The 20607-nt window shown below is 43.6% G+C and overlaps 2 protein-coding genes across 2 annotated transcripts; one reads left to right on the top strand and one right to left on the bottom strand.

Moving 5' to 3' along the window:
- Nucleotides 1-1820: 1820 nt before the first annotated feature.
- On the bottom strand, nt 1821-3078 carry timm13 (translocase of inner mitochondrial membrane 13 homolog (yeast)). The gene is made up of 3 exons (XM_075484367.1): nt 2862-3078; nt 2503-2571; nt 1821-2221 (listed from the first exon to the last, which is right to left on the bottom strand). The coding sequence occupies exons 1-3, from the start codon at nt 2979-2981 to the stop codon at nt 2123-2125; spliced, it is 288 nt and encodes a 95-aa protein (XP_075340482.1). The 5' UTR covers nt 2982-3078; the 3' UTR covers nt 1821-2122.
- Nucleotides 3079-7683: 4605 nt separating this feature from the next.
- On the top strand, nt 7684-19073 carry enc3 (ectodermal-neural cortex 3). Its single transcript, XM_075485388.1, has 4 exons — nt 7684-7958; nt 9243-10277; nt 10371-11145; nt 17575-19073. Exons 2-3 carry the CDS (start codon nt 9255-9257, stop codon nt 11115-11117), a joined length of 1770 nt encoding a protein of 589 aa, XP_075341503.1. The 5' UTR covers nt 7684-7958; nt 9243-9254; the 3' UTR covers nt 11118-11145; nt 17575-19073.
- Nucleotides 19074-20607: the final 1534 nt, after the last annotated feature.

Below are 20607 nucleotides of genomic sequence, written 5' to 3'. Positions count from 1 at the left end.
AGTTAACACAGTGTTGGTCTGTGTGACCAACTGGTCATGGGTGCTGTTTATAGTACTGTGCAATTCTCTGAACTGGGACCATTTTCTTTTATCATGTACTGAAGAAATAATCATGAACTGTGGGTTTTGGAAACTTAGCCAACACATGCATGAAGTATTTATTACAGTTATTTATTTTCCTAACTGGTGAAAAAAAAAAAAAAAATTGGCAATTGTGATTTTGTGTGGGTTTTAGTATATACACAGATTAGCCACAACATTAAAACTACTGACAGGTGAAGTGAATAACACCGGTCTTCTCTTCAGAGTGCCCTGGCATTCATGTGGCAACCACTGACTGCAGCGGCCTCCCTCGGCAGGATAACATGCAACGTCACACCGCAAAAACCTCTCAGGAAACTTCAAACACAATCCAGTCGAGGCTCCAGGTTGTGTGCTAAATGAAGCCCCGTACAAGCGGCTTCACGAAGCAATCCACAATAACCGAGAATCTGACTCCAAACACCACATGATGCCCCAAAAAGCCCAGTGTAAACGTCCAGATGGGTCACACAATATTAGGCAGCTGGTTTAAATGTTGTGGGTGATCAGGGTGTGAGGTTTATTTATGGATACATTTTCTTGTCTATTCCATATCTGTTCTTAGAAAATAAGACTTTAATTTTTACTTAAAGGTGTTTTTTTCTTGGGGGAAACGGTTTTATTTGAAAAAGTCCTTTTGGAATCGACTCTAAATGATTCACCCTCTCACTTGAGCTTGATGAATGCAACTCATGTTTCATTGATAAGTTTAACTCTTTTATTGATGAGAAACAAGAAAGTTACCAGATTGACATGACTTATCTTTTTTTTCCATTAAAATTCTCATTTTTTGCTCACAACCACACGGCAAATGTATGTTCAAAGGCATTTCCAGCACTTACTTTGCTACAAAAACTGCAGGAAAAAAGGGCCCCGAGGTTCCCAAAACATCTGACAACCTGCACACTAAGCTGTCTTAGGTGCAATATCCCATCGAGAGCGAGGCAGACCCCTGCTGAAACAAGTCAACTACTGTGGAGGGCAGCAGATAGAGTGACACCTAAAAAACATGTAAGACAAAACAGTTTTGTTCTCCAGATGTACTTTGATATAGGGCTGTCTGGAGCTTGTGAATGTCAGACTCAGAGCTGTGAAAACTCAAAGTTGCTACTCAATCCTTCCGTCTGATTTTAAGGACCCCTCGCTCTCACATGAAAATCAAGTTTGATCTTATTAACAAGTCCGTACTGCATTTATTTTACGTTACGGAAACAAGCAGAAAACAATTAGCAGTATGGCTGAACAAGACTACCTAGGAAAAGTATATATGTATATATATATATATATTTTTTAAACTGGATAGATTTGGGGCTCATTTGCATACTCAAAATAACATTAAATGAGGCAAGGTGGTTAAATCTTTCAAAGGCATACAAGCAATCGTTTCATGAAAAAAAAAATCTAAATATGTAATTTTGATCAACAAAGACATTTTATGAGTTCTGGGAGACGTTTCTTTAAATAAGTCTCCGAATCTTATACTCAACTACTGCAGTGTTACTTGTGCATGAGCAAATATTTATAGTCTCTCTGAGCACAAATCAGAACTGTAAAGAATACAGTTATAGGGAAAACGTGTATTGACTGGGAAAGGTCCTGTTTACAGCTATGTGTCCTAATTTGGCACGAGCAAAACTCAGGCTCAGGTTGATTCAAGAGTGAGCAATGCCTTTCATTCAAGTCACATCATTCTGCCACTCAAAACACACCACCAGTGTATTAACAGATTCACACTACACTTGGAAAGGACACGTGACTGTATTTCTTACATATAGTACACACATAATTGAGCTTTATTGGTGATCTGCTCCTCAGCAAAAATAAAAAATGTCCACAGAGACACTGTCATGGCCAAGAGTCCACAGGCCTTGATTGCCTGTCTGTGAGGTATTATGACAGAAGTTAATAGTGTGCTGCTGCCATGACACGCCTGTGTGCGAACAGCTTGCGGCCTCCAGTGCTGCGCTGCACTCGTCCTCACTGTCAGCAGCAGCAGCAGCAGCAGCAGCCCGGGGAAGGGAGAGAAGAGGAGAGGGGACGTTCACATGCGAGCTCTTTCCCTCTGTAATCTTGAGTTGTATGTTCGGGACACAGTGTTCCAGGCGTCCATATACCGATCCATACACATGGCAATGCATTTCTGTGGGAGGCCGAAGCAAAGACGTTAAAGATGCTGAAATCAAACCTAACACAAAGGGGGCGGGGCTACAATCATTGCTTATTATCACTACTCATTAAACTGATAGTTGGTGTTTGGTTTATCAAAACGTAAAAAAAGGCAACAACAAGAAAAAAAAATTCACATTATGTCTTCTGATTTGAAAAACATGAATATATGTAGCTTAAGTCAATCAACTCGTAGTAATATGTTCAGTCCATCTGAATCTGAGAGCAAGCAGCTCAGCTCATCCCAACACATACCTGCTCAGAGTTGTCCAGGGTGCTCCCAGGTTTACCTATGCACTTCTTGAAACATTTGTCTGTCATTCTCTGCAACAGAAAGACACTTATTACTGAAGTAGCTTCCTAAAGACCAATGCGTCTGAAGTCGAACTGTTTGAACAAGAGTTCATCTGGTTTAAAAGTCGTTGATTTCATACATCTCAGTGACACCTTAGTATGACCCATGAAGTACAACAGAACATGGACTGTATCCATGTAACTTGCATGTAAGATTAATAAATCCATCCAAAAACAAACTTAACTCCTGCTGTTAACAGTTTACTCATGTAATCCTCACCTCAGTCTCGCTAGCTTAGCACCCATGCCCATTGATTTACCTGCAGAAGCTCCTGCGCGTTAGCCACCGCGATTTGGACCTTAACTTGCTCCATGATGGTACCGGTGTCCACTTTACCACCCGAACCTCCTGCTGAGAAGTCTGAACCAAACCCGTCCATTTCTACCAGATAGTAGCTCAAAAATGTGGCTTTATGGGGCTTATTAGAGGTACACGTGCAGACAGCTTTAGCTAGGTTTAGTAAACGATAGCTTTCGATGCCCTTGACAGAAGCGGACGTCTGTTTACGTCATTTCCGTAGAAGAGTTTCCGAGCCATGGGAAATGTAGTTTTAGTGAGTGGACGATACACATATAACACTTGTTACTAATCCGTTACAGAATCTCTTGATTAACTCAGCGATAGCATTCACAAGTTTCCCTTCTAATTCCAAAAAAAAATCCAAATAATTTAGGCCTCCTTATTAGCCCGGTGTGTTTTTATCTTTCACTGTTATTTATATTTGAAAAGGAAGCTGACGTAATCCACGAGTGACACGTCTGAGGTACACATAACATAACAAAAAAAACCAAAAACACATAACATAACATAACAATTTGGCCACGAGCTACAAATCTGATGAGTAAAGGATTGTGGATACATTATGTTGCCTGCTTTTCACACAGTTGTTCTGTAATACTATCTGCACAAGGTGTCGGTATGCAAACATTTGGTACGGAGGCTGAGGGAGGAGGACACAGTTATTCGGTCTAGAAGTAGGAAAGAAACAAAGAAACAAAGAAACAAAATAGTCCCCTATTTAACTAAATTAAAACTTAAAGTAACTACTAAACAAAAGTCCAGCTGAAGGTGGCGCTAGAGGAAATTATCCCTAAAGGATCCATGATTCATGTGCGGTAACCACAGATATCTGTGGATTGATTTGTGGACTGAACAACATTTAATCATTCATTTATCAGCTTACAAAGTATGACTGCATAGCTGATTGACGTTGAAACATTTTAATTTAGATTAGATATAAACAACGAGCTTTCCCACACCTTCCCCACCACGCGTACGCACAGAATCACATATTTGCCACAAGGTGGCGCTGTACTCCATTGAATCTCACAGCCAGATACACAAGACTGAATCAAAATTCCAGTTGGGAGTCTTTCCAAATACGCTACCAAGCATAGCTTTTTTCAGCCTACATATTAATTGACTAATCACTACAGACTAGTCAATGAACAAGATCGTTGGATTTTTTTTTCTGTCTGAGATTGTAACATAAAAATTCTGCCATCTTTTCATTCTGACAGTGGGCCAATCAATCTTGCCCAGCTGAATTGCAGCTTAGCTGTAGATATTACTTGAATCAAGATCGTCCCTTTTCCCTTTAAGCATTGCATGATTATTTTGCGTCTGTCGTTCTAAGGATCTCACTTAAAAATAAAAATCCGGTTGGTCAACTTTCTTGATCAAAGCGTGATCACTCTAAGGGTACACTTGTCAGCAAACCAAGACAAAACGGTGAGTGTCTAAATAAAACATTTTCCCAAAACTAAAATTACATGACGAACAGGAGCCTGCTGCTGAAATAGAAGGTCACATGAACCTCTGCATTGTTTGGTCCTGAGGCCTTGGGAATGAGGATGACCCCCTCCAAAGACCGCTCGCCTTATGTTTCAGACGCGATGACCTCACTGAGAAGACCACCTGCCTTGAGTGCACAAACATAGGCTACAGTGAGTACGCTGGCAACAATAAAGTGACGGTTACTGTCATCTAAAAGGACCCTCACTCACTGATTCATGGCAATGCTGGGGGCTTTCAAGAATAATTGTGGGGGGTCTGATTAGTGGCGGGCCTGCTGTACAGTAATTAATGACCAGTTACACAATGCTTGTGCACACACACATGAATATATTCTTCAGAACCGTTTGGCTTTGAGCCGCGGGGCTTGAGGAGGGGAGGGTTAAAGTGCAGCAAAATGAATTAACCCGAGATTATAATCATGAGTTCATTAACCTAATCTTCTTAGAAATCTTAATCTCCTTAAGGCACACTTGTGTGTATGAAAGCATTTAGCCCAGTCAGCTTACAAAGAAGGCTTCAACGAGCTGGGGCAACAATGTTATAAAAATGTGTATTACGAGTGTGTGTTTGCTGATGTCAAGCGTTGAGGTTCCAGGAGTAACCAAAAGACTGCAACCCCTGGATTTTCTGGAAACTTGAGATGTTAGCGGTGCTAAAATGTGAATCTCTCGTCGTTGGAAACGGTGGACAATAGTGAAGAAAAGGGAAGATTATCTGAAAAACACACAGATATCCTCTCAGCCGCTCTGACAGCTGAGAACCAGCAGTGGCTTTTAATCTTCAAAAGCAGCTGTTGAGTGACAGTAAGAGGGAGTGAAGAGGAGGGAGAGACGCCGGGGAAACATGAGATGTGTGGCATCCACTTTGGAAGTGCTGCTGGAGCTAAGTCAGTTCAGTGCAAAGACAGGCTCTCCCGCGCAGTCCGCCTGTTGTTTGGGCAAAGATGATACTTCAACTGCCAATCGTTGAAGAATGACCCTGAATTTTCTTAACCTTTTCCTCCTCTGGTGACTTTTAGATCGCTTCCCCACAGGAGACATCTCGACCTGTCAAAGCATGAAAAGCACAGGTGCAGCTAATAACAAGAACAATAGCTCGGCTGCATTTGTAAACCAAAGAGGCAGCTTGCACAATGGCCGGGCCTTGAAACTGGCACACCTAAATGAAACAGAGCCCTTTTTTTTGATTGTCATTATTTAAACTTGGAGACATGTCGGGGCAAGCTCTCATGAAGAATTTTCAACAGAAAAATGATTTAATTTCTCAAAGACCTAAATATATGTCACTCGTGATTCATGGGAAACGTATGCACCTCCATTCTTTGAAATCCACGTCGAAATGTTCAAACAGCCCTCCATTGTTCAGTGTGGTGCTTTGTTTGAAATGTGCGCTGGCTGACTTGGCTCACTCTGAACTGACCTGTTACTCTGAGAGTCCGCCTGGATTGGAAAGACATTCTTGATAAATTCTTGTAAAACTCACAAGAACTCAAATCCTTCAAAAAATGCCAGGAATTCAGCTGAAGAAAGAATATCATGCTCCTCAGAAGGACTTAACCTGCAATCATATGATCATGAAGGCCGTTGGCTATGTGGAGTTGGCTGAGCCACGCCTGGCCCTGCTGGAGTGGAGATGCCGATTCTTGTTACTGATTGCTCCATTCTGATCTGTGTACACTTGCATGAAAATGCTTAAAAACCATTAAGAGACAGCTACTGAGAACACAGGGATCATGTGGCGAAATGCCAATATTTCATTTTCATTTTATGAGCTTATTGCAATCGCCTGTGTCACAATGTACCGATACTGACGAAACTTGTGATATTGAATGGATAAAATATCGATATTGTGTGTATGATAATGTCATGATTTAATCTCACCTGACAAAATCATGATTGATTCAAATCATTCCATGAATATCAGATATCATTATAGCCCTCATTTCAATGTCTTGAAACACGTTCTACAAGTTTTTTGACAGATGCAAGAATGAAAATAGAAAGAGTGATATTTTTTTCGCTGAAATTTTCATTCTCGGCATTGGGAAGTTTTGACCTTCGTTGCTGGATTTTTAAATTGTACAGAGAGCATGACTCAACACTTAACTGTTAAAAGGCGATAATGTAAATGATTTAGGAATTTCAATGAGATCATAATTGTGTGAGAAAGGTGATGGGTGTGGCGGACAGACACTAGACTTTCTAATCCTCTGCTGCAAAGAAGTCTACCAGTCAGTGCAAGATGCTTAACAGCATTCTCAGTGTTTTACGTATGAACAAATACATTCTGCAACGATTACCAGATGAGAGTTTTCACCAAGGGAGTATCATCATTGCAAAATCTGCCCCTGGTATCAACCACTGTGGCAGGAAGCACCCAAACATGCTTAGAAGCACTGAGTTAGGTGTTTAAATGTCTGGCCAGCATTGTTTTTCAGTTGAAGTACAGATATGATTGACAGTATAAAGCAACTCTGGTGTCTGGTGTGTAAGTGCATGATATTTCCCATGTTGATGTGATCCCTTTGCAAGATTTTTCTTTGTTTGTTTTTTTGTGGCTTAATTTTAATTGAGACTGATAATTGAGCAAAGAAGTGGCATGCCATCCTTTGTTTTTTCTTTTTTCTTTTCAAACTGACAGTCACATTAGGGCAGATACAGTGTTGGGTTGACTTTATGCAGCTTGAAGAGAACACACATTTTTACCCAACATTTGTATTGCGTTGTGTGTTTCAGTCAACTTATTCATTGATCCATTTTTCTTTATTCGTGTGCCTGTTATCAGAGCTGACTTTCTCATTGTCTCTAATGGATTTTTAGTCGTACAAATTGAGATGTGCGTGCTGAAGAAGAACATAAATGAAAAAGTAAGGGATATCTGAAACATTTGAGGTTTCGCATTACATAGTCTATAGAAACTATTCTCTTAGGTGCCATGTTTCATTGTTTTAATAGTGTAAACTTAGCTCTGAGTATACTTTAATATTCAATGCCTTTTCTACAAACTTTCTGTTGTTTGATTCACTCCTCTGTCTTTGCTTTAAACATGTCACTGCGGGTAAACTTGAGATTTCCTGCATGAAAGCCGAAGTGAAAGTTGAATTCAAGCGTCAGCGGGAGGAAGAAGCAGTGACAGGTGTTTTCGGGTGATTTATGGTAATGATTTGTGACTATATGGATGGATATTTTGCCTCAAGTTGAATGGAAAGAAAGAAACTGTGGATGCAGCCCATTGGTCAGCCGCGGCAGGAGTGGGCGGAGCCACAGCGAACACCACCGCTGCTTGGGCTCTTTCTCTCGGCTCAGAGTCGCAGACTGCTGCGTGGCTGTAACTATTGTCCGCGGAGCTGCTAACTTTTCACACTGTTCCTGCGCGGACGAACGAAAAGTCAGAGGGTGGACAAATGGCCCCTCCGTTTCCCAGCTGTTCAGGGCGCGACGCAGTTTTCAACTCGGACGGCAGGTTTGTCTGAATTGCGGCGCACCTTCAAACAACTTGCGACGACGGATCAAGTTGTAGCCGAGATAAAGGAACCCGGATCGGCCCTGCTCCTACCAAGGTAAGCATTAGACGCATAATCCTCCCAAAGTATCGATCGCGGAGATTTGTGCTCGTCTGGCGTTTTTTTCTCCAACTTCCGAAATGTGAGGAGTTTAGTCTTAGTTACAGGCTTGCAACTCGGGACCCTTAGAAGTCGGATGTTTGTAGCTGCAGCCTGGATGTTTTCAGCCTGCTGCTAACTTGGGAGGAAAGTTGATCGCGTGGGGAAAACGCTGACCAGAGTTTCGCAATTACTGCACTAAACGAGCTGGGTTTCATGCAGAGCACCTCCACGGAAGTCCATCGTCCCGTCCAACCCTTTCAGTGGCGCTGAATGGCCGACTTAAATTTATCTGCTTTGAAACAATGGGGGGGCTTTAAGGCGGAAGATATTTATTTGGTCGTTTCCAAGCAGAGTGCATGCTTTGTCAGCCCTCCGTGCCGTGCCACGACTGTGCCGACAGGTAAACCGGGCAAAAGAAGGTGTTTGCGCGGCTGCATCTTTGCATCTTCACTGAATTTGAAGCCAGATTGGGAGTCATGTTTTCAACATATCCTGCCTCTCAGCGTGGTCAGCCTGTCGGGGACCCTCTACAGATGATCAGGAGAAGGAATTCTGTGTTGATTTGCTGCAGTGGGGGGGGGGGTTACATAATTTTATCCTTCAGGAGCTGGTTTGAGGTGTCAAATCATATGTGGGCTTGAAAGCGTTGCCTTCAGCACCATCATGTATGGGAGCAAGCTGGCAGGAATGTATAGGCTCTCCCTTCATTTGGAGGTGAGTCACAGCCCTGATGTGTTTATTGGGGCAGAAAGATGTGATTCAGGATAACACACCCAGGTGTTGCTTCTTTTCTTTTCTTTTTTAAACTTAACATTAATTACAGAAAGCTGTCTTAAGAGACAGTAATGTGGGTCATTTTTTCTCAAAGGTCTGACAGTGATGTATGTTTTATTGATCTTCCAGTGTAAATCTCTGTGGCTCACAGTGTGTGTGTACACACACACACACACCGGTTTTCTGTTGGAGTGCTCCCCATCTGATCTCCTTTCATCTATCGAAAGTCTGAAGTTCATGTCCGTTGCACTGATAGAAGTGTTTTATTTCGCCCATTCATCAGCTGCTGGCTTATTTAATCATAAAACGGGACGAGTGTTTATGGTCGCGTTCGCATCAAAAGAAGCTGCGTGACATTTCTGGTATCCCTCCCTCCCGGCCAGCTTTTGTAAAAAAAATAAATAAGAAACGGTTGACTTGACTTGATGTAAAGTGGTGACTGTTTCCCTCTGTTCCTGCTACCAGGTCAAAGGCAAGATGTCCGTCAGCAACCACGAAAACAGAAAGTCTCGCTCCAGCTCTGGCTCCATGAACATCCAACTCTTCCACAAGACGTCGCACGCGGACAGCCTGTTGACTCAACTCAACCTGCTGCGCAAACGAAAAGTCTTCACCGATGTCGTGCTGAAAGCCGGCAACCGCTCGTTCCCCTGCCACCGGGCCGTCCTGGCCTCCTGCAGCCGTTACTTTGAGGCCATGTTCAGCGGCGGGCTCAGGGAGAGTCGCGACGCCGACGTCAACTTCCACGACTCTCTCCACCCAGAGGTGCTGGAGCTCTTGCTCGACTACGCCTACTCGGCCAGAATCCTCATCAATGAAGAAAACGCAGAGTCGCTCCTCGAAGCGGGCGACATGCTTCAGTTCCACGACATCAGGGACGCCGCAGCAGAATTTCTCGAAAAGAACCTCCACCCATCTAACTGTCTGGGGATGATGCTGCTGTCGGATGCCCACCAGTGCCAGAGACTGTACGAGCTGTCGTGGAGGATGTGCCTGGCAAACTTTGCGACTCTCTTCAGGACAGAAGACTTCCTCAGCCTGCCCAGAGACAAAGTGCAGGAGCTCATCCTCAGTGAGGAACTGGAGGTGGAGGACGAGAGCCTGGTGTACGAGGCCGTTATCGACTGGGTCAAGGCGGACATGGAGCGGAGGCACAATGAGCTCCCCGAGCTGCTGCGCTGTGTCCGGCTGGCGCTGCTGCCCGAGTCGTACCTGCTGAAGAACGTCGCCTCCGAGGAGCTCGTGATGTGCCACAAAGTGGGCCGAGAAATAGTCGAAGACGCCGTGCGGTGTAAGATGAGGATCCTCCAGAATGACGGCATCGTGACAGGGTTCTGTGCACGGCCCAGAAAGGTCAGCCAGGCCCTGCTGCTGCTGGGGGGACAGACTTTCATGTGCGATAAGGTCTACATGATCGATAACAAGACCAAGGAGATCACCCCGAAAACAGACATCCCCAGCCCCAGGAAAGAGTGTAGTGCCTGTGCTATTGGTTGCAAGGTATGTATGTGATTGCAACCCAGCAATTTTTGTACATTTTGTAAAATCTTTTGAGGATGTTTACATATTGTGATTCCTCTCCCTGTGCTTTAGGTTTATGTTACGGGAGGGCGTGGCTCTGAGAACGGCGCCTCCAAAGACGTGTGGGTCTACGACACGTTGCATGACGAGTGGTCCAAAGCGGCGCCGATGTTGGTAGCCCGATTTGGACACGGCTCTGCAGAGCTCGACCACGTGCTGTATGTTGTGGGAGGACACACGTCTCTTGCGGGGTCTTTCCCCGCCTCTCCATCCGTGTCTCTGAAACAAGTGGAACAGTACGACCCTCAGACCAATAAGTGGGCCCTTGTGGCTCCGCTCCGAGAAGGAGTGAGCAACGCTGCCGTCGTCGGCGCCAAAAACAAACTCTTCGCCTTTGGGGGCACCAGCGTCAACAGAGACAAATACCCCAAGGTGCAGTGCTTTGACCCCTGCCAGAATCGGTGGTCCGTGCCGGCCGCCTGCCCGCAGCTGTGGCGGTACACGGCAGCGGCTGTGGTTGGCAACCACGTAGTTGTGATCGGAGGCGACACAGAATTCTCGGCCAGCTCTGCGTACCGGTTCAACAGTGAGACGTACCAGTGGTCAAAGTTCGGTGATGTGACGGCGAAGAGGATCAGCTGTCACGCGGTGGCGTCGGGGAACAGACTATATGTGGTCGGAGGGTACTTTGGAGCTCAGAGGTGTAAAACACTAGACTGTTACGATCCATCATCGGACTCCTGGGACAGTGTGACCAGTGTGCCGTACTCACTCATTCCTACTGCCTTCGTCAGCACATGGAAGTACCTCCCAGCTTAGAGACGCGCTGACTCCCCAAGGTGTCTTGGTGAGTAATTGTAGCTTTCTTAAAACCAACACAAACAAGCAAGACGTCTGTAATGCTGTTATTCTCAGAGCCTCTTCTATTATTATTATAAGATGATATATGAGAGCTTACTTCAAAGAGGAGGTATGTGCTGATATTAAATTAGCTTGTAGCACATTGTGACATAGCTACCATGCCTAGGTGAGAGACACTTTGAACCAGATGCAGCCAGTTTAAAGTCCCTCACTGTTTTCATGGTTGCCAGTGGTTACCTTAGTTACACATTATCTAGCTGCTGTGTGTTGGATAAACATGGTGGAGCCCTGGTTTAGAGAGCTGGAGGAATGGCGGTGGTGCTGATAATTACAAAGCTAGAGCTACAACGTGAGACCTCCATCTCTGACAGGAGTGAGGCAGAGAGGCAGGGGATCACGCCTGTGCTTGCAGTGCCAAGAGGCAAGTGAGCAGGATGCTCTGCAGCGGCCAGTGCTTCATGACATAAGAGGTAAACGGGTACGAGCTATAAAGGGGAACGTGTCGTGTTTAGTGCGTTCACGATAAGATCGAGGACATGCCTCATTTCTTGTTTTCAGGATATCTTAATATCTCAAGCTTACATGACTGAGAAACGAGTTTCTCCCCCAAATCTTCTGTATATTTTACCACACACGTCATTAAATTCTTTCTTAATGACTATAAGACAATATCTCGAGGTCAGCATGATTTAAAAAAAAAAAAAAAAAAAAGAACAATATCGGTGACAAGTGTGACGCAGCGATCCGTTCAAAAGAAAAGAACGTCGATTCCAGAATTTTATCAGGAACTCAGAAATTGAGAGGAGAGAGGGACTCCATCTCAACTGAGGGGAAAATAGGACTTGGTGACGGATATCGTGTCAACCCACTTAAGAATTGCTAAGCCCGATCTGCCTGAAGGGAAGACAGGTGGCAGTTTTCACAGTTTCGTGTTAGCTGAGATATTTCCCTGAGGTGTTTCTCAGTTTCTGCACAAGGACAGGAAGAGGTAGGCTGCTGCTACAAAAAAAAAAAAGTGGAAACATGCAGGGACATTTTGTAGCTTTGCTGGGAGTTTTTTTTTTTTTTTTTTGTAATACATATGCCACATGGTTGTAGAACAAGTTTTTGAATTTCATGACACAAGGTGTGTCCTGTGATCTAATTTAGACACAAAAGCAATCAATAGAAACCTGTCAAATGCAATCGATTTGCAATAAAAAGAAAAAAAACAGACTGCTGCGTCTTTTTTTTAATTGTTTTTGTGGTTTTATCTTTCATGGAGGGATGAAACTTTATAGGCCCAACAGTTTAATGTAGCGTAGCATAGTGAAATGCTGCAGCCTTGCAGGTTACCAACATGTTTTGTTTTGTCTTTACATAACTTCAAACCAGAGATAAGATAAGAGTTATGAAAGTTTTAATTATATGTTCTCCTGAACACATGATCATAGAAAGAAAACAACACAGTTTTTTTTTTAAAGGCTCTCAAGTTTAAAGTCATTTTTAGAAAGACAAAAATCCCAATAGTATCCCTGACACACACAGAAGTAAATGAAATATTCTTCAGGTTTGCTGTGCATCTTGTTATTTTCCATTCGTCTCCAGAGAAGTTTCTCCTCTGCCAAGGAGTTTGAGAGGACACATTCAAAGGGCTTATGTGTGACTTGTGTTCACAGTAAACAGCTGGAGATGATGGAGCTGGGGGCTTAACATTATGAGGCTGCTGGTATGGGCTGCTGTATCCATGGTAGCCGAGGGTTTTTAGTGCCAGGATGGAGACAGACAGGCTGACGATGAAAGATCAAGGCGCCGCATCTTTATGAATTCTCGCAGTTACGGGAGCCACCAACCCGCTGCGGACTGCATTTATGTTTAATTACAGCAGAGATGGAAACAGCTCAGGTTTCCAGCTCGTCAGGCAGACTTCCTGACCCTGGCTGCTGCTGCCTTCTTTTTTTACCCAAGATGAGGAGGGGTGAAGTGTCAAAAATGTTAAAACAACAAAGTGACACAGGGCGTACATATGCTCACACATTTGTTCCCACGGGGACTCTCCATTGACATAATGCAATTCCCAAACCCCAAAATCCAAGACTTAACCCTCAATAAAAGCAGCCTGGACTGGACCACTCGGTGGTCCCCAGAGTGACCGGAGGTCCCCGTCCGTTGGCTTAGTCAGCCTAAATTTCCCATTAGACTATAAAGACAAACACACACACACACACACACACACACACACACACAGAGGGGGAAGACAAAGTGGAGCGTGAGTAAGACCAGCAGAAGCGAAGCTATATTTTGCACGTTTGGCAGCCGGGACTAACGCCTGCCTAAAAATACATTGCTCCTGAGGCTGTCAACTTTCAGCTGGGGTTAGAAAGGAAAGCGAGCGTGTGTTTGTGTGTTCCTGTCCCCTTTTGGCGTCGTTGCTGCCAAAAACCGCCAGTCAGCTGTTCAAGTATTCACTAGTAGTATTGTAGGTTTTTACGCAGTTGTAAAACCACTTGTTTTCCACTCTTACTACCCTCATCCACACAGTCACATTGCTGGCATTGCCCGTCCTTTAAAGAGCCAGCCGACCTTACTCTAATTTGGGAGGAATGAAGGTGTGGCCTGCATTTCCATTAGTAAAGATTTGTCAGTGTTGCCTTGTGGTCCAGGCCTGAATGGGATTACCATTCTCTCTGCTCTTTTTGTCACCACCTGCAGTGGTTTGTTGCCCTTTGCGTTTCCACCAGACATAACTAACCACAGACTGTGTCGCCAAGTCGGAGACCATTGCTGACGGAAAAGTATGGGTAAATGTTAAGGCACTAAGGTTTATAGCTGTTGTGGTCTAGATGGGAGTAAATACATATTTAACTTTCTCAAACAGGATTAACACCTGCGGAACTGAACATAATTAATTTTGACAGCCCTGACAGTCGGCAGTATGACTTTACGTAATGTGACATCGGGACAGTGGTTGGTATTAGACAGCAGGCAGACGGGATGTAACGGGAGACCCTTCCAAAAGTTTAGCACAAAGGCTCTCCTCTTTAAACTGTAACGCTTTAAAATGCCTGGTATCCATGTTTGAGTCTTTGTCCCCTCCTCACTCCTCCTCCATTCATCTCCTCTAACCCCCCCCCCCCCAAAAAAAAAAAAAAAAAATCACAGACAGAAGCAGCCCTCTCCTTTTTTTTTTTTAACGGTTTTAACTGAAGCTCATACAAGGTGGCCACGGCTCTGTGTGATCGGGTACACCTGGAGAGGTCAGGGGCCACAGAGGGCCTCCTTGGCGGGCCCTCTACATCCCCAGACAGCTGCTGTAAAATGGAAAGGTCACGGCAGGATCAGGGAGGAGGAGTGCAGAGGCCCCAGACACTCAATACTAATGTTTTATTAATGCCTCGCTGTGAGGGCCACCAGGAACACAAACTGAAAGAGGCTTTTATTGTGGCATCTGTGTACAACACCCCCCACCGCCGCCGCCACCTTAGCTGGGATACACACATACACAGTTAGAGTTAGCACGTGCACGCACACTTCGTCTCCATTCCCTTGAGTAATCAGTTTGCCACATTACAGCCCTCAGCGCGGCTGCTTAAATTTGCATAAACCTAATGGAGTTTTTATTGGCCTTTTCTCCATGCCGAGAGCAACAAAAGGGAGAAGGAAAGGCGATGCTTAAAATGGCTGAATAATCACCTAGACTAATTTGATTACACCCTTAAAAAGGGACGCGCTGTCATACAGTTAAGAAAGCCAGCTGGGGCAGGGATGGAGCGGGTGTCTGTCCGGTAATTTATTACACGTTTTCTGATGAGGAAGTGATCGAGTAAGGCTTATTCTGTCAGAGATGCCCTGTGTTTCAGCGTTAAACTTGACTTTATTCAAGGATCCGTCCATGCAGGCTACATTATATTTTAGAGCTGTACCAAGATGATTCTAACCTCACCGCTGAGCCCTTAGTGTATGAATCCAAACTCGTGTAAATCCAGCAACTGTGGATGATATGTTGGTCAATAATGTGGTATTCTAGGTGGTCATTAGTAAACATGGCACAGTCCTTTTTGCCCTCAAGGGACTTTTAAGGAGAAATGACTTAGCTTTTGGTTTGGATCTTCATGGGTAATTGGGCTTCTCAAGGACACAGATGCGATTCAAGGTTTGTGACCCGGTTTTATTTTTAGAGTTGGACAAAAAGTTTGGACTTTGTTCCTCATTTTTATTCGGTTAAACCAGACCATCTGTTCGGTCCGCTGAAGGTTTGCTGCAGTGGACCACACGCGCGCACACACACACACGGTATCTGTGCCATTATTAAGCATCAGTGAATAAACTTATTGAATACTGTTCTAAATCCAGAATCAACCTTTCAATACATTTCAGAATACATGTGTCCGTTCAAATGACTGTAGCTTGAAATGTGGGTGAAAGGTGACCACTGTAACCAGTACAGCTCAGTGTTGCATAAAATCGTCCTTGAAGTGGCAGGTAATAAAAGCAGGGACTGTGAGAGTGTGCGGAACTCTCTGCAGAGGACAGCAGGACTCTTGTTGTGGCTGAGAGCTGAAGTTTGATCATGTGAGACAAGAGGGGGGGGGGTTATTTGGAGGATGTTACGATGAGCGTGTGTAACTTTCTTTCTGAATGAGTGTATTTCTATGGAATACATACTTAACAACATAACGATTTTCTTTTCACCTCCTGGTCTAATTTTAAAAAGCTGTCATAGGAAAGAATCCTCGTACTCTGAGCACACTTTCAGCTCATGCAGGTGGCCTGATGGCATGAATGAATCCTGTTAAAACTCACTGCAGAGAAGATGGATGATTTTTTTTTAATTTAATTTTATTTTATTTTTTAAAGTAAAGCTGCCACTCGTATGAAATGGTGTTGGATTGTTGCGGTTTAAGCGGCTGTGGCACTTCCTCCATCACCTGCGCCTGAGATCAGACGAGTGGCAGCAGCAGAATGCGGACGTATCGCAGTACAAGTTGAGCAACAAATTTCACAAATCTACAAGACTCTGTCTGATGTGACATAATCCGCTCAAGATTGCTAGCCTGGAGTGCTAACGTGCTAATGTGTTTTGCTCACTGAAACCATTCGTGTAACATTCAAGTTCATATCGGTTTGCAGGTTTTTTCAGCTTTTTAAAAAAAAATTGTCATATTTTTCTATGCAGCTCTAATGCAGATATTGTATTAGCGAGTGATTGCATTTGACCAAACACATCTGTTTGAGTTGGTCCTTCGGTATTTATTTCATATCTCGATGTATATTTTAAGAAATGATTCATTTAAATTTTTTTTTTTTCCCCAATGGTGTGCAGCCGCATTATGATAAGTGCCAATGTTGGCGAGATCCCACTTGCATGTATTCTGCATTGTTAAATTGTAGCTTGGGGTGTTTTGGTATTAAAAGTTGGAAGAATCGACACACTTGAGGCTAAAGAAAATAGCAGAATTAACACTCAAACTTCAATTTGAACACACCAGTTCTTCCAGAAAGTTTAAATGCACCATCACCGGGAAGTATTTTTCTGCCAGTTTTTTTTTTTTTTTTTTTTTTTTTCCAACTTGCAACCTGTTGTCGCCTCCCTGTTGTTCCAGTAGCACAATGCTCTGCCCGTGTCCTGCTGTTACCCTTCAGGCAAAGTATTCTTAACAGCAACAGACGCGTACGGATCAGCGAAGGCTTCTGTAGCGTCGGTCATGGCAGTGGGAGCTCATTAAGGTTATCCAAACAGACCCCCAGCAGAGCCTGAATGTTACCGCTCTTCCCTCCATCGCAGGGCACAGAGCAGATTTACCATCCAAAGCATGCAAATCAGAGGCAAAGGCTTCCATTCAACCCCCCCCTGAATATCCAGTGAAACATGCCTTCATAAACAGCAGGCGTGTTAAATTAGATGCCGAGTTATCTGAGGTTGCAGAGAAAGCCAGAGATGTCATTACAGTGTTTGTAGTGAAAAATGCTACTTGCAGATGCAGGAATTTGAAAATTGAACCATGAAAGAAGCTCGTGCAGTACGAGCTATATCTGGATAAAACGGATGAGCAGATGGTTTTGGAATATGTGTTTTTTTTTTCTTATCTGATTCCAGAGAAGCCTGTTTTCACAGTGGGGGTTCTCTCCACCACCACCCTCAAATATTTATTACCTAGCAACATAAATGGCTCGAGCAGCTTAATCTCACATGCCATGCCTTTGGTTAAATAATGCCCTGTCCTGAGGCATTATTAATGCTATGTGGGTACGCCTGATAAAATGGCACAGTGATAAGCTGTTATGTCGTATGAGGGACTGAAGTCTCTGCGTTCCTCTCCGTTCCCTTGAAAATGTCCACCCCTCGGGTCATGTGCCTGGCGTTCACACACGAGCTTCTTGTGCAGCAGAAGTTCACAGGACCTAAACATTAATCTCCCTTTGTCTCTTTCCCCAGATGAGCTACGGTGTCTGGTATGCAGGCTTGTGTCTCCCTTCACTGGCCCTGAGGAGGAGGAGGAGAAAGATGAAGAGGAAGGGGGTTTGTGTGCTTTTGTTGCGTCTCCATCCAGCCTGATGGACATTATCTTCAGCTGCAGAGGAGCGATGGCCTGGAAACGGCCCAGAGACTGGAAGTCTGCGGCCTCTTTCCACCTGATCTGTTTACTCATACTCCTTGTGTAACTTTCCCATGCTGGCCGCGGTCTGAGCGAGACTGGTTGCCATGCCAACCGCAAGGACCTCACAGCCATCTCTGCTCGGAAACCTGCAAACTTCTCCTTTTCCTCCTCTTGGGGCAAATAAGCTACTGTGACTGTATCAGCCTTGCACTGCTCAACTGACCTACTCAGCCATTACTCATGTATCGTCTCACCGGTGCATTACCAGTTCAACTGGCGGGTTGTCTTACAGAAAGTGAAGCTATTCCTCTGTTGTGCTTTTCTCCCTCCTGACACGTTTACTCAGGTGTAAATTATTTGGACTGGACTGATGGGCTGAATTAGACCCTTGTGAAGCCAGGCGCATGGAGAAGGAGAGGAGACATTTGTGGAAGTGTATGATTTTGTGCACCGAAATGATCTTCCTGTCTGTATTTTTAGCTTTTGGACTTGGGTTTCCCTCAATTTTGGTGAGCTAAATTTGTACCTTCCTCCACAACTTAAAAAAAAAAATCCGAGCTCATGAGAGAGAATGTGGCCCATCGGGGCTGAAGGAGATATTTATCTGTTTCAGGATCTTATTTGAGACTACGATTTTGTTTTAGCTGTTTTTTTTTGTCTCAGGGTTGTGTATATTTTTGCCTGTTTTTGTTCAAGGAAGGGTTACATCTATGTCTGCCTGCCCTTAATTCTCTTTTCTCTCTGAATGTACCATTTTTGTGAAACAAATTTGATGAAACTCGTTTATTTTTTTAAATATTTCTTTCTTTTTTTTTTTTTTGCTTTACATCAGCGGTCATGATTAGACAATAAATATTGCCAAAATATAAATAGCTAACCTTAATGTTATTTTGGATTTAATTAACAGATGCTATGTGTGTCCTGAGTAGTAAGCGATGTAGCCGTTATTATTTTTATGCATTTATTACAATTATTTTTTTTTTTGATATAGTGGAAGTCTTTTGTGTATAGTTTGTACATTTACTTTGTAATTAAGTTGTAGATGCCTTTTTGATTTGCACAATTTGTTTAAAGAAACTTCTCAATGGTCTTAATTGTTTTTTGTATCTTTTTTTTGTCTTAACCCATCCTGGGAAGTGTGAATAATCAAAGCCTTCTTGTAGCATACTTTCAAGTCGCGTCTCTTTCCAAAATGTTAATTCTCGTTCTGTGCAAGTCGACAATATATCAACGTATCCAGCAGTTACACTGATATATTAAGCTATTACTGATGCAGCCTGTTACTTCTAGTTTCACTGCTCGTCAATAAAAATGATCTCGTTGAAAAACCTTTTCAGTTTCAGTCCTCTGGTTTGTTTTTTTTGGGGGGGTTTTCAGCCGCTGTGACTTTAAACAGCCGTATAATCACACAGGTGCTCTTAACGTGCTTCACATAGTTTCCTAACTCGGGGTAGGAGAGATTTTGGTATTTACCAGGAACACCCGTCTCCATCCTCTTGTCTGTACGCACTGGAAACTCAAACAGTTCGTGCTCTGTCTTGTGCAGCCCCATCGCATGTTAGGGTTGTCTGCGGTGCAAACCTTTCCACATTAAGTGTTAAACCTTGAGTGTGCAATCAGGTGATGCCCTTCTATACCTCACGCTGCAGAGGCCATGTTGACATGAGGAAATGCGGCATGGATGTCGGGTTGAAAGAAAGGGAGGAATACTGAGCAGTCGAGTGTGAACACGCTCCTCGCAGACTCAAAAGTTTGAGGATGTTTGAGATGCAGCTACTGAGCCCTCGGCGCTGCCGAGTCTACCTTCACTTTGAAATCGGGCATCGTGGCTGCTTCAGTCGCACTTTCATCAGATTTTCCCACATATTTCAAAGAGAACTGCTCTCATGGATGTCAGAGATCTGAACTCCAGAGGACCTGGCAACAGAACATTCAAACACAAAGAGGAGACGGCTTTGAAACTCCAATCAACTAGATTGATGTTACATAAATTCTTTTACCAACCAATAAAAAATATTGTAGTATAATAGTCAAATGTTTTATCCCTCATTAAACCTGTTCTGGCATTTGAACAGTAAAAGATGTTTAATTTTTCACTAGTGAGGAGGGAAAGGAAATGAGACAGTCGTCAGCTGGGTTACAAGTCCTGTTTGATGGTATTTGTGGTCATATGATTTGCACAGAGGGCTCAGTTTCTCAAAGGAAAATGTAGCTGCAATGGTTTCCCAAAAATCAAACTGTTGGGGTGGAAAGCTTGTTTTTGATCTTGAAAACCCAAAGGCAGAAATAAGAAAAATTTAGTGCTGCATTTTCAAAAGTGCTGTTCAGCTCTTTCAGTTATGGAAATAGATTTCCATCAATGTGATGACGATGTTACAGGGGGAAAAAAAGATCCTACAAGTCAGTGTTGAATTCTCTCAACAGCAAAGGATAAAGCAGAACATAAACTCCAGAACGTTCACACGGGCCTCAGATCTCCACAGCGCCAGAGAACTGAGGATGAGTTTCCTCCCTGGACAACTTGCTGCCTGCTTCATGCTTGCTGCTGGAAGTAGTCCTTTTATAGGCTGTTGACGGCGCTCACATGATAGAACTTCACTATTTACATGTTATGATACCAAACAGGTCAGATTTTACAGTGATCTCATGACAATATGAAGACTAACCCCATCAAGTTTTCCAGGCAACTGACCACGAAGATCCAGATGATGGGAGCGGCCACAGATCTGCCAAAAAACATGATTTTATTTCAAAATTTGAATTTCGTCTAAGTCAGTGAAATTGCTTTTATAACAGTTTGGTATAAGGTCGGAATTAGAGGATTTTTTTTTTATATATATATATATATCTCCAAATCACCTGGCAGAAAT

The sequence above is a fragment of the Odontesthes bonariensis genome, chromosome 15 (assembly GCF_027942865.1).
Source record: "Odontesthes bonariensis isolate fOdoBon6 chromosome 15, fOdoBon6.hap1, whole genome shotgun sequence".
NCBI lineage: Eukaryota > Metazoa > Chordata > Actinopteri > Atheriniformes > Atherinopsidae > Odontesthes > Odontesthes bonariensis.
Note: the sequence above shows the minus strand (reverse complement) of the source record. Positions and strands in the feature narration are given on the sequence as shown.

Bases quoted from the DNA above. Each gene is read 5' to 3' on its own strand.
- timm13 (XM_075484367.1), bottom strand. From the start codon at position 2,981: ATGGACGGGTTTGGTTCAGACTTCTCAGCAGGAGGTTCGGGTGGTAAA. The intron at 2,572-2,861 runs GTAAATCAATGG...TTTCTGTTGCAG, and splicing joins ACGCGCAGGAGCTTCTGCAG to AGAATGACAGACAAATGTTT. The intron at 2,222-2,502 runs GTATGTGTTGGG...GGCCTCCCACAG, and splicing joins CCCTGGACAACTCTGAGCAG to AAATGCATTGCCATGTGTAT.
- enc3 (XM_075485388.1), top strand. From the start codon at position 9,255: ATGTCCGTCAGCAACCACGAAAACAGAAAGTCTCGCTCCAGCTCTGGC. The intron at 10,278-10,370 runs GTATGTATGTGA...CCTGTGCTTTAG, and splicing joins CCTGTGCTATTGGTTGCAAG to GTTTATGTTACGGGAGGGCG.